Genomic DNA, 19,173 nt, shown 5'->3' with positions numbered 1-19,173 from the left:
CTGCTAGCTTCTTCTTTTAATCATCTTCTCGAGTTCTCGTTCAAGCCTGCATGTCACCACTCACCACTCGCCATTGCCCGTCGCCTTGTTGAGTATTTTATTTGTCTATTTGGAAATTAAAATCAAAGTAGTGAAGTTTATTAATTAACATCAGACGAGATAGATACATAATGAAAGATAAAACAGAGGTGTGTAGAGATTAATTTAAAACAACTTCATTCTGATGACAAATATCGACATACCTAAGGAGAAATTTTTTTTTGCGCTTCGCGCAAATAAAAGTCATTTTACGTTTCGCATTAAGTTATCCCTAGTGCCATTTCAATCCTAGATCCGTCACTACTGACTAGTTCATGAGTTCATATAATAACCAAATTTGATGACCTTCTTGGTCCTCTACTCTACGCCAACTCATACTATAACTAGACCTAGTTGCATTTTATTGGAAAAAAACCTCGTGACTTTAGCAACTTCGGGACCTTGAAGCCCGCTCTTGATTTAGTAGTCTTCTCATTGTATCCAAATTCTAACCTACTACATTGATTCCGGATTAGGAAATAATTGAAGGAGAATAGCAGAGCATCATTGGGCAGTGAGATTAAAAGCATAGGGGATTGGAAGCTAACAACGTCGACTCATATTTTCTAGAAATCCTAGAGGTAAATTCCATAAGTCTTTGGGACTTTACCTCATTTGATTTCTAGTTGGAACTGAAGATATAAATCAAATATCCAAGTTGTTATCTTAGAAGTTTGTACGTGAATTTTTACAGCTTTTGGTTATGAGCAAAGAAAGAAAGAGGAGATTTCTGGCAACAATGTCAACCTCTCGACAAGAAAACGTCTTTCTAGCTAAGACTCATTGAGGTAGATTTCCCATTCCTTTTCATTTGAGTATTCGTTAAGTTCTAAATTGGGAAATCTATGTTGGGTGTCCTTAGTAAAATTTATAGTATCGATTTATAGCTAATACGACTAAAAAACCTAAGTCGTAAGTTATACTACCTTATATTGTCGACATATTAATTTGTTAAGTGTTCGTATGAGTGTGACTAAGGTAATAGATACGAGTACTCGATAGTACTCAAAGAAATATGTCGATAAATGGGTAGCATACTTAGTTATAATCGATGTTTGACCATCACTTTGGTCAAACCGGGAATAAGGAGTCAAACCTCCTATTTCGTTTGTGTAGCGACACTTAATTATTTTATATTTATAGTCGCTCGTTGGTTGATTATTCGAGAATTGGAACTTGGAGAACACACGAACAAAGTTGAAGCAAGAACGTGGATTGGACGTTGGCTGCACATTTTTTCCAAGTAGGGTGAGCTAACCCACTTTGTGTATTTTGTGCCCATTAAATTCATTGTCTATTCCTCGGTGATGTTTATAGTTGAAAATTGCATATATGATTTAGAATTCTAAACCTCGAGGATAGGCGGATACTTCGTGAGTGAGTAGACTTGAGAGTGAATGAGACCCGGTATTCCGGTAACCCCTCAGTGTCAATAACCGTAAACTTCCGGAGGGGCAATGCCCTGTTTATTATTGGATCCATTTATTACTATTGAGGACATTCCAGTAAATTAACACTCTCACTCATTTGTTGTTTCAACAAAGGCATTCGGCCTCGACTTAAGAGGTGACTCATTCGCCTCCTAGTCGTTAGGATCGGTCACCAGTGACTTGATATTATTGATGGTCATCATGCATGTTTTGCATTGTTTTCCCGTAATTAATAAACTTAGCTTGTTTCTCATTAAATGATTTAAAGAGCATGCTCATATCTAAATGTTACCTTACTTTTAAACCACATTGGTGGGCTGGCCCCTACTGGGTGAGCGAGGACGAAGCTCACCCCTACTTTAGATTCCTTGCAGGTTTCTGGATTTATTTTCAGGGCTTAGGATACGAGAAGTGTTAGGAGTACATTTCTTATATTTCAAGATGTTTAGACTAGTCCTTTGTCTATTATTTGTTATTGATGTTTGTACTTGAACCTCTTATTCCGAGGTTGTATTTTTTATTTCTGTCACCATTTTTGTTTATCTTGGGTTGCATGTATTACTTTTAGTTATGGGCTTGTGACACCCACTTCTACTTCCGTTGTTTGAGACCTTGTTGTACAACTCGCATATATCTTTGTAATTATTCTTTTGTGTAGAAAATATAAAGGTTTTTTTTCATTGTAAACTTGTCAGCTTGTTTCCTTTCGTGGAAAATTCAAGCAGGTTTTCAGTTATCGAGTGTTCAAGTCGAACTTTTTTCGCTTGTTAATTTTCTATTTTACCATTTCAATACGGTCATTTTCCCTTCCGGATATTTGTTAGGCCTCATTTGCTTCAAAGCTTCTTCAATATCCACCCTCGTAAAAGGTTTCACCAAGTTTGCATTCATCGCATCAGTTACTTTCCAGAGAATTGCATCTAGCACTAACTCCTCATTGAAACACCCTTCAGATGTGAATAAATGAGAAAAATGATCTTTAAAGGCTGTTTGGACTTCCACTTTTGATTCATGCCATACTCCATCCTTATCATTCACCCCCCCCCCCCGGCACCTTGTTTCGTCTCCCTCGACCATGAAAAAACTTAGTATTTCGATCCTCATCTTGTAACCATGAAATTATCGAATGTTGCTTTCAAATTAATTCTTCTCTTTCTAGATTCTTGTTGAAATCTGACACAATTTCAGCCCTCTTGTTCTGCACCACCTCATCTGTACTATCAAAAGGCCATTCATTCAATTCCATGAGTCAAACCGAGAATGTTCATAAGTCGTTGAACAATGCATCACTAAATTTAGGGTCTGATTTTAAGCGAATTAAAGTTTTAAAAATTAGTTTAAGTGGAGAGAATATCAAAAAAGCGAAATACAGAGAGAGAAATCAATCGAAGTAGAAGAATAGGAGAGAAATAAGATAATTTTTTTTATACCTAGTGGTAATTGAGTAAATAAGTGAAAAATAGAACATGAACCTAACCAAACCGAGCCGAGTTGAGCCAAGCCGTTGTAACCGGAACTATTCATAAGCCTTATGAACCGTGAATCAACAAATAATATATAGTAAACTAGGCATATTGCCCGCGCTCCGCTGCAGGGTACATATTGCTAAAACGGAGCAAAACATGAAGACAGAACCCGAAAAAGATATATATGTTGTTGCAGATGATGTCTCAAGGCGTTCATGATACAAATTACTGTACCACTAGTAAACTTGCTATATTACTGCACCATTGATCTCATTAATATAAACCACAATTTCATTAAGCAACCATAAATTTAGCAAAATCTATAAAACCACAATGGGTTGTGCTTGTATATAATTCAGTCAGACACCCCATATAAAGATCTAGAAATAAGACAATATGTAGTACGTAGATCCTAGATGTTCAAGAAAGGTATTGTCCATACTGATACTGTCATCCTCCGTAAATTGTTTCAGCCAACAGCATCCTGATCCAAAAATATGTACAATTGGTGAATTACTATCTGATGAGTATATTGAGTTAACTGCCCCCCATCAACTTCCAAATCCACCAATTCTTCGACAAAGCTAAAATAGTTGAGATCAATAACAGTCTGAAACAAATTGCAAATAAGTGTCAAAAGTTTGTACTAATTTTTTCTGTTTGCTTACTCTAAACCACGCCATTGTTCTTTAAAAAATTATTAAGCATATGACTGATATGAGCAATGTTAATCAATCATATTTCTATTTATGTCCATATTCTGATATTCAGGTAACTTTATCCATAGCTTTGTTATTTCTTAACCTATACCTCATACTGCGTCTCAAATAGATTAGCAAATACCTCTTATGGTTATATGTTACAAATGTAGAGATTGAAGGATGCAGTAGAAGAATTTGAAATGCAAACAAAGTTGGTGAATAATTTAGATATTATTTCAATATGACAACAGGTTATGCAGACAAAAGCCACCAAAAACCAAAACCAAAAGGACGAAATAGATTAATAAAGCTACCAACTCCTACTGCATCAAATGAAATAACCTTGATTTCCCCATTTAGCAGATGAAATTGAAGTTTGTACCTTGAAGAAAAAGTTGTGCTGATTCAACTTCCACCAAAATGTTCTTTAAAGAACAACGAAGACTTTATAAGTTTGACAACAAAACGCACACAGAAAATTGCTCAATTGCCAACACCCAAATTTAAAAAGAGAAACCTCTTACCTGAATATGTAAAAAGTTCCATGATAGCTACTGCCGGCTCCATCTTGTGGACTCCTCGTCCTCTCTTTATCTCTCTCTCTGTATGTCAAACCAATCCCCTTATATAAAAATGCAAATGATCACCATTATACATGAAAAAAGAAATTTGAAATGTAAAGTATAATTAATCATGAAACAAAACCATAGCAGAAGAAGATGGGAAGACCCAAAGATATTTACAACTCCCTCATTTTCTTTTCTATATCAGAATTACAACACACATAAAATGGGGAAAAGAAAAACATATATGCTTACAGCTTTCATAGAAAAAGACAGCCTGTGATAATGCAAATATGAGAAGTAGACAGAAATTTGGTGTTTAGATGCAGAGGCGAGGAGGAGATGATGTAGCTTTATATTTAGACAAATGGCAAAATTGTAATTATACAAGATAAAAGGACAATAATGCAATTTTATATGAGCCGAGACGCTGGAGCCGTTCATAAGTCGATGAACAGTGTATCACCAAATAATATGTATCTAAACGAGGTTATATGCCCGCGGTTTGCTTCGGGTCGAGATTTGCAAACAGAGAAACGAATGCTGATGTTATATGGCGGTAATTGATTGATGGTACATATTATATAGAAATTTAGTTCAGTTATAGGATACACAAACTGATGTTGTTATAATAAACAAACTTATGGTACATAGCAGTACTGAGAACTATGCATAGTGATATTTACATACCATCAGTGATATAGTTTTACATACTACAAAGACTCTCTCATGGTCACTCATTATTCTACCAACATTTTCGTCATTCCCCATGTCCGATATCTGTGTGAAAATATGCTTTTGTTTTCTCAAAATAGATGTGCCATACACTGAGTTTTATCCGGAGTCGTGGACCAAAAAGTATAACATATTTACACAACATATTTACAAATCATACAGTACACAACAAAATTGTCGAACTTCTGTATATAGCACAACATATTTACAGATCATACAATACTTTTATTACATATTACACAAGATAGAAAAATTGTTTTTCAAACTATGATACTGTTTATAATCTACATTAGTGGTCACTTATGAAAAAAGGTTTCTAGACCACTTTGCTACCCAAAATATTACAGCTACACACAGGAGTATTGAGCTGGAGTACTCCACAAACAAAATTACTCCTGTAGATATTACTACTATACAAAACTCCGGATAGTTCACAAAATAGTTACCCATAAACGTAAAGCGGTTGTGTAAGCCCTGGTTGTCAAAGTTCATGATGCAGCGAAAAGACATGAGCTTGATTAATCGATGTTTATTCAACTTTTCATTTCTTCTTTTCTTTTGTGCTCGACGATGAATACGCCTCTGTCCCTCTGTCCCTGTTGCTCTGTTTGTAAAGAGGATATGTTACTGTTAGTGTAATGAAAAAAATCAGTCAATAGTAAAATAGTTGAATGATTAAAAACAACATAATATTGTTTTAGGTATTGGACATTACTCATGTGATTATAATTTCCTATAAAACTTGTGGATTCGATATCTAATTCCTATACTATAAACAACAATGTGAGAAAGGGATCATAAATATTCGAAACTTTATCTCCCTTCTATAGATGATATTCACATGTTTTAGAACTCTTTTTATTTAGGTTTATTTGTTTCCTTTTTAATTTAGATTCTTTAGATTTCAATGTTAGATTATGACTTTAGTTTATTAATGCATATATAAGCATTATCTTTCTTTGTATTTGAACAATTTTGATATCAATAAACCTTTGAGTTTTCTCAATTATCCTGATGGATTCTAGAACTTATCGTCGATTCGAGCAACTCTACTCTTGTGGATTCAATGTTGCTGTTGGTGGATTCCAACGGGTTAGTTTCACTACATCAAATTTTGCCTTTTGTGAACAAGAATGCACTAATCCCCAAACTCACTAAATAGTATATAGTAAAGTAAATTAGACATTTGTATTTGGGTTGCTTCCATGGCTGTATAAACATAATATAATCGGTCTAAATACTACTAATCATTTTATTATTGATATCATCTTGAATCTTGAATAATGATTATTATTCTTGACCTCATCAGAATTAAAAGAGTGCATTCGATCATTAGTGTCATAAGGATACAATACTCTTTTCTATCATCACATTGTAACTATCATATTGAAAAACTGTTTCACATTCACAGTAATGATTATACTAATTTCAGTTTTTGACTCCTAAAAGTTCTTTCAGTTTTTTACTCCTACTAGATAAAAGTCAAAAGTGAAAACCAGCATTATCACCTCATTAATTATTGAACGTGTGTCTCCACGCTCCACTCTTACAAAAACACAAGCTCTTACTTTCAACTAGGAGTGGACACGGGTCAATTCGGTTCGGTTTTGAACAAAACCCATAACCCAACCCAAATTTTAAATTCGGTTCGGTTCGGTTCGGTTTTTCTATTTTAGAGACTGTGACCCACAACCCAACCCAACCCGTACGGTTCGGTTCGGTTCGGTTTTTTTTCGGTTTTACCCGTATGTAAAATACGTAATATTATATATTAATTTTAAAAGTACAAAATTTAACATAAAGATGAAAAACTAATAGTCTAATGATTTTCATACCTAATTGACTTATGCCTCATCATTTAGCCCGTGGATCTGAAAAGCTCGTCGAGGCCCGCATGCCCGATGGGTTTTTACCTGAAAACAACACTATTATGTCATAAGGGAAGACCCATTACCAATATGCGAACACTAAAAGTCGTTTGCATATATGAAATCACCTAATTTTTGTCACCGATTGTGTGCGGTCGCACCAAAAAATTCCATTTGACAAAGCCCCGGTCAATGAGGATTTTAATGTCAAAACGCCTTTTTTCTTGACCATAAGTATGGACGATCAATCAATATCCAAATCGGACGAAATTTTTATGGGTTACCTAAATATATATACTGATCACATCTGCTGGTGTCGATCGACCATATTTCGAACTGGAGTTATCGATTGCTGAAGTGTCCACTAATGTATCATACCTTTATATTAGATTTATAATAAAAACTATCGCATTATGAAGCGACTATATGAAGTAAACTTTTAGGGATCGATCGACACCATCCAATGTGATCAGTATATATATTTAGTGACCATGTAAAAATTTCATCCAATTCGGACCTTGTTTGACCGTCAGAATTTCCGGTAAACTGAAAACACCACTAATTTGTCCTAAAGGAGAATCCATTACAAAGATGCGAGCGCCGAAAGCCGTTTGCATATCTGAAGTCACCTAATTTTTGTTACTTATCATGCGGGGTCGCATTGAAGAAATCTATTTAACAAAGCCCCGGTCAATGAGGTTTTATTATGTGAAAACGCCTCTTTTTTGGTTGACCGTAGGTACGAACGGTCAAACCATGTTCAAAATGGACGAAATTTTTACGGGGTCCCTAAATATATATACCAATCACATCTGCTGGTGTCGATCGACCATATTTCGAATTAGAGTTGACGATCACCTAAGTGTCAACTAATGTATCATAACCTTTATATTAGGTTTAAAATAAAACTATCGTATTATGAAGCGACTATATGAAGGAAACTTCTAGGGATCGATCGACACCAGCTGATGTGATTGTTATATATATTTAGTGACCCTATAAAAATTTCATCCAATTCGGACCTTATTTAACCGTCAGAATTTTTGGTAAATCGAAAACATCACTATTATGCCATAAGGGAGGACCTATTACAAATATGCGAACGTCGAAAGCCGTTTGCATATCTTAAATCACCTAATTTTTGTTACTTATCATGCGGGGTCGCACTGAAGAAATCTATTTGGCAAAGCCCCGGTCAATTAGGTTTTATTATGTGAAAACGCCTCTTTTTTGGTTGACCGTAGTTACGAACGATCAAACCATGTCCAAAATGGATGAAATTTTTACGGGGTCCCTAAATATATATACCAATCACATCTGCTGATGTCGATCGACCATATTTCGAATTAGAGTTGACGATCACCTAAGTGTCAACTAATGTATCATAACCTTTATATTAGGTTTAAAATAAAACTATCGCATTATGAAGCGACTATATGAAGGAAACTTCTAGGGATCGATCGATACCATCCGATGTGATCGTTATATATATTTAGTGACCCTATAAAAATTTCATCCAATTCGGACCTCATTTAACCGTCGTTATTTTTGGTAAATCGAAAACATCACTATTATGCCATAAGGGAGGACCTATTACAAATATGCGAACGCCGAAAGCCATTTGCATATCTGAAATCACCTAATTTTTGTTACTTATCATGCGCGGTCGCACTAAAGAAATATATTTGGCAAAGCCCCGGTCAATGGGGTTTCAATATGTGAAAACGCCTCTTTTTTAGTTAACCGTAGGTACGAACGGTCAAACCATGTCCAAAATGGACGAAATTTTTACGGGGTCCCTAAATATATATACCAATCACATCTGCTGGTGTCGATCGACCATATTTCGAATTAGAGTTGACGATCACCTAAGTGTCAACTAATGTATCATAACCTTTATATTAGGTTTAAAATAAAACTATCGCATTATGAAGCGACTATATGAAGAAAACTTCTAGGGATCGATCGACACCAGCCGATGTAATCGGTATATATATTTAGTGACCCTATAAAAATTTCATCCAATTCGGACCTCATTTAACCGTTAGAATTTTTGGTAAATCGAAAACACCACTATTATGCCATAAGGGAGGACCTATTACAAATATGCGAACGCCGAAAGCCGTTTGCATATCTGAAATCACTTAATTTTTGTTATCTATCATGCGCGGTCGCACTAAAGAAATATATTTCGCAAAGCCCCGGTCAATAGGGTTTCAATATGTGAAAACGCATCTTTTTTAGTTAACCGTAGTTACGAACGGTCAAACCATGTCCAAAACGGACGAAATTTTTACGGGGTCCCTAAATATATATACCAATCACATCTGCTGGTGTCGATCGATCATATTTCGAATTAGAGTTGGCGATTTCCTAAGTGTCAACTAATGTATCATAACATTTATATTAGGTTTAAAATAAAACTATCGCATTATGAAGGAAGCAAGACGGCTAAATAATGCGCCTCTTATACATTAGGTTATAAATTATGTGCGGCTGTGAGGCCGACCACACTATTTTTTTATTAAAAAAATAATAATAATGTAAAATTATAAATATAACAAAATGATGTCGTTTTGTAACGTTGACCATTGACTTTGGGTTGTTCGGGTCGGTTCGGTTTCTAAGGGACTGAACCCAAAACTAGGGCTGGATTGGTTGGTATACCAGTCTTAATTTTCCAATACCATATACCAACCAATATATATTTGGTATGAAAAATCCACGATTTATACCAACCAATAACGTTGGTATACCAATTAAGTGGTATGGTTGGTACTCGGTTGGTACGGTTGGTAATGGGCTTGTACCAACATATTTAAGGCCCAAAAATTTTAAGGCCCAATCCAAATAAATAAGTGAAATAACAATAGAATTCTAAAGTCTTATATAACTTCAACCAAATTACCAAATACAAAGTCATAAATAGAAAGTCAAAGTCCAAATAGTCAAACCGTTAAAGTACTTATGAATTCTCAAAACAATTGAAAAAATAAATGATAGGTTTAAATGCGATATATGTTGACATGTTGTAAGCAGTGATGGTGCTACTGATAGGTTTAAGCATTTGTACTTGGGAATTCGATTTAATCGATTCATTCATAATTAAATAAAGAAATTGAAGACGAGAAAAATAGTGTACTTGAGAAAGAAACTCAGAGAGATTAGATTAAGGTTAGTAGATATATATAGTTTGAATTTATTTTTCAATAAATCTACAATTGAAATTTAAAGATATATATATATTTTAATTAAATAATTTAATATAATATAAGTTGGTAGGTACGATATACCATGGTATATGGAAAATCTATACCACCTACCTACCGTATTTTTAATATTGGTACGGTATACTGTACCATATACCATGTACCAAGTATTTGGTATACCAACATATTTGGTACGGTTGGTATACGAATTGGTTGGAATGGTTTTCTATACCATTGCCACCCCTACCCAAAACCCAACCCAAATAAAATCGGTTCGGTTTTTTTATTTTCGGTTCAGTTTGTTCGGATTCGGTTTGGATTCGGGTCCGGTTTTTTTCGGTTTTCGGGTCAGTTTGTCCACCCCTACTTTCAACCTCCAATGTTAGAGAAGAAGAGAAGAAAAGGATGAGTTGTGGAGAAAGCAAGGTTGTGTGTGTGACAGGAGCATCTGGGTTCATAGCGTCATGGCTGGTCAAGCTCTTATTGCAGCGGGGTTATACCGTCAAAGCCACTGTTCGTGACCCAAGTCAGTTCCATCACTTCTCTTCCCTTTCTTTCTTCTCCAATTTGTAATCCAACTTTTAAACTTGCTCAGTTCTAGGCTTCTAGCCACTTATTTCACTGATATTCACATTTCAATATCTGGGGTTAATTAAGCAAGTTCTGTTTTTGCATGCTCCAGATGATCAAAAGAAAACAAAACACCTGCTCTCACTTGATGGAGCAAAAGAAAGGCTTCATTTGTTCCAAGCAGACTTGATAGAAGAAGGTTCTTTTGATTCCATAATTGATGGTTGTGTATGTGTTTTCCATACGGCGTCCCCCGTAATAACCTCAGTCACCGACCCTCAGGTTTATCTCTTTATTTGACATAAGTTTACCAGTTTTTCTAATTTGTTGATGCAGTTTGATTTTACCTGAATTATCTAGCTAGCTAGATCAATATGCACTATAACGTTGTTAGCTCTTAATCTTTGTCAGGCAGAATTAATTGACCCTGCTTTGAAAGGAACGCTTAATGTCCTTGAATCGTGTGTGAAGGCTCGGTCTATCAAAAGGGTGATTATAACATCCTCTATGGCAGCAGTTGCAAATAATGGTAAACCTGTAGATTCTGATGTAACAATCGATGAATCTTGGTTTTCAGATCCTGATTTTTGTGAGAAAACAAAGGTTAGTGTGTAGTTGGTTTTTGTGGTTGCCTCGCATACAAATAATACAGTACTATAACTTTATATGAGTTCTAACTATTGGTTTTGAGCCATAAAAACTATGGTCTCCTTGTATCTACTGAGAGTTGGTTTTCATCAGCGTTGGTATCCAGTCTCAAAGACATTAGCTGAGGAAGCTGCTTGGAAGTTTGCAAAAGAGAAAGGAATTGATGTTATTACAATAAATCCGGGATGGGTGATTGGCCCTCTCTTACAGCCAACTCTGAACTTAAGTGTGGAACCAGTTCTGAAACTTGTCGATGGTACTCTTATTGAAGATATTGCTTTACTTACTTCTGTACACATGTTATTTTTTTCACCATTTAATCTATTATGGTGAGAAATAAAGTCATTGGTTATCTGCTAAAACTTCTGCATTTGTATAAAAGACCTTTGCATTTGGGTTGCCTCCATGGATCTATAAACATATTTAATTGGTCTAAATAGTACTAGTCATTTTATTATTGATGGACCACGTCTTGAATAGTGATTATTCTTGACCACATCAGAATCAGGAGTGTATTCATTAGTGTCATATGGATACAGTACTCTTTTTATCATCACATTATAACTATTACATTGAAAAAACTGTTTTAAATTCACAGTATAACCATTTGAATGAAAGAGAAAGATGTTGAATATAAAAGGGTATTTCTGCTGTGAAGGAGTTGAGGAGTAAGGCTGAGGGATGCAGCTGTGCTGTTTGAAAATTACTTTCGCACAATATGTCATTGTTGATTGTCATTTCCTAAGTAGCCTGGTTGCTTTGTATTATTAACGTAGAGCGAAAGTCTGCTCTTCAGCTTGATATCTCTCTTATACAATCTGCAAAGAAATTACTGTTCCTGATAATTGTTTAATTGATGCAGGGACTGAAAAATTTCCTAACACAACTCACATATATGTTGATGTTAGAGATGTCGCTACTGCACATATTCTAGCCTTTGAGAACCCATCAGCTAGTGGACGTTATTGTTTAGTTGGAAGTGTCAACCACTGTTCAGAGATTGTGAAAATGTTGCGCAATATCTTCCCAGCTCTCAATCTTCCAGATAAGTAAGTTGCTAATAATCAAATTGCCAAATGCCATTCATCCATTGATCTTGAGTTAGAATAATAATGCAGGTTTACTTAGTCGTTGATGGGTATGTTACTGCTTATTTACATTACTTTCCCTCATACATAGTTAGTATTTTCTTACAAGGATACATAGTGCATGTTATTTCTGGGTGAGTACCTATATTTGAACAATATATGTTTCAACCTTCACAGTATCTTTCTGATCGAGGTGGTGGGCGTTCACCTGGTCAATTTAATTTATATCTGCAATTGATTTTTTTCTTCTTATCCCCTCCTTTTCACCTTGCCCGGTACTTTGTTAATGTAAATGTTATGCTTAGTACAGTCAGATATGCTCAGTCTTTTTTCTTACAGATGTGCAGATGACAAACCTTTCACACCAATTTACCAGGTATCAAAGGAGAAAGCCCAATCTTTAGGTGTAAAGTATACTCCGCTAGAAGTGACTCTAAAGGATACTGTTGAAAGCTTGAAGGGCAAGAACTTCTTTTAATTATGGAACTCATTCGCAAGTCAGTGAACAGTTACAGATTATTAGTGTGTATACCTCTGAGGTTCTATTGTTTCTGATATCATTGCCTTTTTGTGACTTATAGCTTGTAGTGAGAACTTGGAGATAAGTGTACTGTGTACATGCTGCCTTCGTTTGCAGAACTTGAACGTATAAGAATTATATGGGATTCATGTTTTAAAGATCATCTCCCACGCCCACAGATAAACACTGATTTCTGTTTTCATTGAATAGCACTGATTTCTCCTTTGTATAGATGTTGATATGCTGCAAGTAGAATGACCTTGGAAAGATAGCTGCATATCAGGATTGTTACAGTAGCTCAAATCCTCACTATGATTGCTATTTTCGCTTGTAGATATGATGAACTACAATAATGACTAATGAGAAAGATACAGAAAACGTTTACCTCAATTCACCTTCTTGGTATCCAGAGCCCACTGTTTGGCACCAACTCTTTCCTTCTTTCCTGCTCAATCCAGTCTCTTCTCTTCTCCCTCCCTCCTCCACCCATGGCCAATAACAGCAGCTAAACGAGTCAATGACCACCAACACCACAATCTCAAAATTTTCTCAACATCAAACTCAACCGGACATACTATACTCTCTGGCTTGTCCAAATTACACCCATACTCAGGTGCTGAAATTTGAAATTTTATTAATTGATAAAGGTTTCATATCGTAGGAAGGCAGCAGGATACGGCTTGGCAAGGGTGTCATCTGGGCAAACCATAGAGAAGTGTGCAATCGAGCAAAATGGTGACGAAGTTTGAGATTGTGGTGTTGGTGGTGATTTGAGTAGCAGATGTGCATGGTATTGCCTGTATTGGTGTTGGATGTGTTACAAAATTGCTGTTGGTGTTGGTAACGCTGCTGTTCTTGGCCATGGGTGCATGAGGGTGGGAAAAGAGAAGAGATTGGATCAAGGTAGATATTTTCTATACATTTCTCATTGATACAATGCATCATATATACAAGCTGAGAATCAGTTTAGATCCTAATAATCAGCAATCATGATATGTAGCTGCTGTTACAATCCCTGATATGCAGCTATCGCTATAACTTCCTAAGATCAAAGCTACAGTTATCAATGTTGAGGAGCCATCACATTGATGAATGGGTTAATTGTATTTAGGGCTGATTATAGATGCATATACGTTATGTGATTATTGTATACTAATGATAGGTGTCAGTTTCCACTGTTTCGGTATTGTTGTACCTCTTGGACTTCTTCCAAGTGTGTATATATATCTCATGTAATAGAACACCGTGATATCTCAGTGAAAACACTTTTCTACATGGTATCAAAGAAGAAATTAGTGCTATAAAGGAAATCAGTGTTTATCAAAAACAGTATTACATCCATGTACATAAGGAAAAGTAATTAACCCAAAGCTAAGGCAAATATAGAGTGCACTACTGATACACAAATGAAATCAAACTATTTAGTATGTTCTATGTAATTGCAGTTATAGTAGAATGAAAGTGACCTTGGTAAAGACAAAAAATAGTTCAAACTATTTGTCATTACTTTTTGTTTTGAAAGAAAATTGAAAGCGGCCATCGGCCAATACATTACATATTCTAGGATGACTTAGTCAGGGGCATCTATTACATTAATTAATCTGCATTACTGCAATGACACTATTGTCACAAGAACTCAGCTTTGTAAACTATGTTTTTGTCTGGCCTTGTTTGAAGCTTGGGTTCTTCTATATATTCATCCTTTTACCAACAAAAATCTCAGCTCTACCTCCTACTAGAGAGAACAAGAGAAAAAAGATGAACTTCAGAGAAAGTAAGGTTGTGTGTGTGTGACAGGACTCACAGGAGCATCTGGGTTCATAGCATCATGGCTGGTGAAGACTTGATTGCAACGAGGTTATACTGTCAAAGCCACTGTTCGTGACCCAAGTCAGTTCCATCATCTTTTCTTTCCGTTTTGTTTTTAACATATTTTTTATATAATTAAAATTTCTCAGCTTAGCCAGTTCTTTTCATTAATCTTCACCTTCAACATCTCGGATTTAGTTTTCGCTCTTACAAGTTTTGTATTTGGCATTTGCATGCTTCAGATGATCAAAAGAAAACAGAACACCTACGCTTACTTGATGGAGCAAACGACAGGCTTCATTTGTTCAAAGCAGACTTGTTACAAGAAGGGGTCTTTTGATCATGTTATTGATGGATGTGAATGTGTTTTCCATATGGTATCCCCTGTACTTCTTACAGTTACTGATCCAGAGGTTCATCTATTCATCACATACTCGAAACATTTACCGGTTATTCTAATTTGTTGATGCAGTTTGATTTTTACCTGCAAAATCTAGCATGGTACCAATTAATGTTGGTAGCTCTTAATTTTTTTCAGGCAGAATTATTGGACCCTGCTTTGAAGGGAACGCTTAATGTCCTTGGTTGATGTGTGAAGGTTTCATCTATCAAAAGGGTGGTTATAACATCCTCTATTGCAGCAGTTTTATTTAGTGGGAAACCTCTTGCTGCTGATGTAATGTCGATGAATCTTAGTTTTCTGATCCTGCTATTTGTGAAAAGGCAGAGGTTTGTGTGTTTATGGTTGCCTTGGACATGCTGTAACTTAACACAAGTTTCATCTCATTTCTCTTGTGCTATATACTTCCTATATACAATGTGCATTTGGTTACCAACACATTGGTTTTCATCAATCGGCTTTGATATATACTTTCAAAGACATTAGCTGAGGAAGCTGCTTGGAAGTTTGCAAATGCGAAAGGACTTGATATTATAACAGTAAATCCGGGTTTGGTGATCGGCCCTCTCTTACAGCCAACTCTGAACACAAGTGTGGAACAAGTTCTGAATCTTGTGAATGGTACTTTTATTGAATTTTTTTTATACAATATATCAACATATGAGATACATACAATTACCTACGTAGCCAGTGGCTTTGTGTAATGAAGTTACTGGATTGCATTTTAGCTTCATATCCATCTTAAACAATTTGTCAATGAATCTTTGTTCCTGATAATCATTTACTGATGCAGGGAGTGAAGAATGTCCTAATACAACTTATATATTTGTTGATGTTAGAGATGTTGCCAATGCACACATTCTAGCCTTTGAGATTGCATCAGCAAGTGGACGTTATTGTTTAGCTGAAAGCGTAATACACAGTTCAGAAGTTGTGAAAATGTTGCGCAATATATCCCCTGCACTCAATCTTCCAGAGAGGTAAGTTGATAGAAGGAGGGAGTCATTTGCATGGCCGGCCCTGAGGGATTTGAGGCCCAGTGCGAAGAAAAATAAATGGGCCCTTACACACAAAAAAAACAATTTTTTTTGGGGTTTGGAACCTAGCCAAGTGCAATACTAGAAGGGAGAAGATCAAGATTTTAAGAGGGAAGAAGATTGAAGAATGAATAGAGTTAGATTTTCTTGGAAGTTGGAACATAGATTTTGAATTGAAGGCTGTAGAAAAAAAAGAGGAGAAGAAGACTAATCGGCAGGAGTCAGTTGGAGAAGACGATTGTGTGGTGTGTGGTTTTACTTCATTAATTATATTAAATTTATTATTAATAAACAAACAAACAGAAAAAAAAATCAGAATTTTGGGCCCCGAGCCCAGTGCGGTAGCACTGGCTGCTCTCCCTCAGGGCCGGCCCTGGTCATTTGGTAAAGTTAATTTATGTGTAAATAGATTTTTGCTATATATATATATATCCTTGCATTTTCACGTCTCTCTGTTTTCAGTACTTTGTAAAAGTAGTTCTTGTGCTTAGTATAATCGGACAATGCAAACACTTTCACAATCTCAATCAATGTTCTAAAAAACGCTAGGCGTTAATCGGGCGGACAGCTAAAAATCAGCGCCCAGAGGATTAATCGGGGATTAATCGGGGATTAATCGGCCCAAAATCGAGGCGGCCAAGGGTCTCCGGGCGCCTAGGCGCCGCCTAGGCGGTCCTAGGCGGGGATTTTTAGAACATTGATCTCAATAGTCTCTCTGTTTGACACAGATGTGCAGATGACAAACCTTTCACACCAACTTACCAGGTATCTAAGGAAAGAGCACAAACTTTGGGTGTAAAGCTTACTCCACTCGAAGTTTCTCTGAGGGATACCCTTGAAAGTTTAAATCACAAGAAATTCTTATTATGACACTCATTTGCCTGTAAGGAAGCAATTATAGAGATTACTAACAATGTCTATCTTGTGGTGTTAATATGCTCATAAGCGTAATGGTGTTGTGTATCATTTGCAAAAACTTCAACAAATTCAAGTGTATCGATTAATTAGTCTCTTAGATGTGCTTGTTGTTTTCCTACCACTAGTCACATGTTTCTCTTGACGGGGACAGGAGGTAGTACGTAGACTTGCATTTTCTTTGAAAAAGAAGAAGATTGTTTCTCTTCTTCTACTAGTTAGGTTCACAAGATGACCGTTTAAGAGCACACGGTGATCAAGCGCGATAGGTTTAGTTGTTGTTAAGATTGTGAGATTCATTTGAAAATATGGGGCGCCTGTGAAAACATGGAGCGGCGGCGGTTTTGGTAGCCTTATGGTGGTGGTCGACACGAAGGTGGATCAGGAGTGGCCGATGGACTCCTTCTCTCTTTGAATATGTTTTGGGTTTGAGTTTGGGTTAACCTACTAGGCCCTAATTAAGTTTATATTCTAGTTTTTATTTATTTTTATTTAATAATTATATTGCGCGTTTTTCGTGTAATAAACTCTTTTTCAGGGTGTGGTCGGGCTGTGTGTCCGTGTGTGCACTCAATGTGCCTTATCTGCTCTAGGTATGCAGCGACTTCATTGCTTTGTCAAATAGTTGTTACCGTCTAGTGGCAGGATGAGACTAAGTGTCGTCGGATAAATTTTTCAGCGGCAACGTGGTCGGAGAGCTGTTTTATTGGACATTAGGATATATAACTACTACTTCATTGTTGTTAGGGTCTCATATATATTGTCTTCTCCATCATGTCACCACTGTTTCAAAGCAAATATAGTCGCCTTTAGAGTAATACTCTTTGTTAGTTAGTGCTTTATTGAGTACTTGTTTGTATGAATTTTTGATATTATGTCAGGTCTTTGTAATTATGGGTTTAGGCTTCACGTCCCCCTTGTATTCGACAGTTTCATTAATGAAGGCTTGAGGGTGGCCGCACTAGCCCTAAAAAAAAAAGGGGTGCCTGTGAGTTCATAAGAGTTTGTGCATCATGATTTTAGATACTAAAACCAATTGGTTTTGGATTTGAACCCTAGACTACTTATTGAGATATGAATCATATATTAGAAATATATGGCTTTGTTGATGGGTTTGTAAGGATTTGACCCAATTCATGCTTGTGCCGTGTTTTCCTACGTCAATGAGCAACTCCACAAGTGCGCATATCGTTGATTTTGGCAATTGCATCAAGTGAGAGAGGCTAAGTTGGAAATGTAGACTCTCCAATTGTTTCAACACCTCATTTTTCTTTACCACTTGACTTGCATCTATTTCTCTTGCTTCAAACTTTTCGTCTTTTTTGGAGCTAACTTCACAACTTGTGGCCATTAAAGTGATCTTCGGTTGTTTTGTAGGCAAGTGCTCTATTGACAAGTTCCGGCGAAGAGGCTTCCACAAATATGGAACGACTTTCGTCTCAAAACGTCCGCGTCCATTCTCCTCCTGTTGTGGAGGTGATTTCTTATGACTTGGTTGGGCAATCGGTGAATTTGACATCATACCTTTGCGAGTTCTTCTTTGGGTGACCAATATCCATCCTTCATCATTGGCATTAGAGGCAACTTGGAGGATATGCGTGGAAGCAGGACATTCTTTAACTTCTTTGGTATTCTTATGTTCGCGCGCCTCCTTTGTGAAATGGAACGGTGCTTTCATTGGGTGAAAATGGAATGGAACTGGCTCGAACGACCCGAATGTTACGGTAGTGCAATTAACTTCAGCAACGTCCAACTCAATCTTCCCTTGATCGGTGAGATTCATTATCAAATCCTTGAGAACAAAACACTTCTCTATAGGGTGACTAATGAGGCGATGATATTTGCAATACTTCGGATCGTTGACACGATGCATTTCTTCTGGACACTTGCACTTCGGAATATCTATTATCTTATTTTCGAGCAGATCCTCTAACATGCTCGCTACATGAGAGTCTGGGAATGGGTACGTCTTTCGCTCCATATCCTTCAACGTGCGTTTACTCCTATCGTAGGTTCGAGGAGGTTCTACCTTATTGAACTCCTTCTTATCCCGTCTAGAGACATTAACTGGTGTAGTATTAATGACCATTGATTCTTTGGAAGGCTTGTTCACAACCTTGTCAAATCTGCTTCCGA

At 36.4% G+C, this 19,173-nt stretch overlaps 1 protein-coding gene and 1 pseudogene across 1 annotated transcript; both read left to right on the top strand.

Moving 5' to 3' along the window:
- The first annotated feature begins 10,443 nt into the window (after nucleotides 1-10,443).
- Nucleotides 10,444-13,050, top strand: LOC126804034 (phenylacetaldehyde reductase-like). Its single transcript, XM_050531791.1, has 6 exons — nucleotides 10,444-10,576; nucleotides 10,733-10,902; nucleotides 11,032-11,223; nucleotides 11,362-11,524; nucleotides 12,131-12,317; nucleotides 12,696-13,050. Exons 1-6 carry the CDS (start codon nucleotides 10,456-10,458, stop codon nucleotides 12,832-12,834), a joined length of 972 nt encoding a protein of 323 aa, XP_050387748.1. The 5' UTR covers nucleotides 10,444-10,455; the 3' UTR covers nucleotides 12,835-13,050.
- A 1,584-nt stretch (nucleotides 13,051-14,634) lies between these two features.
- On the top strand, nucleotides 14,635-16,992 carry LOC126804036 (phenylacetaldehyde reductase-like; annotated as a pseudogene).
- The last annotated feature ends 2,181 nt before the right edge of the window (nucleotides 16,993-19,173 follow it).

This window comes from Argentina anserina, chromosome 7 (genome assembly GCF_933775445.1).
Source record: "Argentina anserina chromosome 7, drPotAnse1.1, whole genome shotgun sequence".
NCBI lineage: Eukaryota > Viridiplantae > Streptophyta > Magnoliopsida > Rosales > Rosaceae > Argentina > Argentina anserina.
The sequence above is the reverse complement of the archived record's forward strand: the minus strand, read 5'-3'. Positions and strand labels throughout refer to the sequence as shown.

Bases quoted from the DNA above. Each gene is read 5' to 3' on its own strand.
- LOC126804034 (XM_050531791.1), top strand. From the start codon at position 10,456: ATGAGTTGTGGAGAAAGCAAGGTTGTGTGTGTGACAGGAGCATCTGGG. The intron at 10,577-10,732 runs GTCAGTTCCATC...TGCATGCTCCAG, and splicing joins AGCCACTGTTCGTGACCCAA to ATGATCAAAAGAAAACAAAA. The intron at 11,525-12,130 runs GTACTCTTATTG...TAATTGATGCAG, and splicing joins AGTTCTGAAACTTGTCGATG to GGACTGAAAAATTTCCTAAC.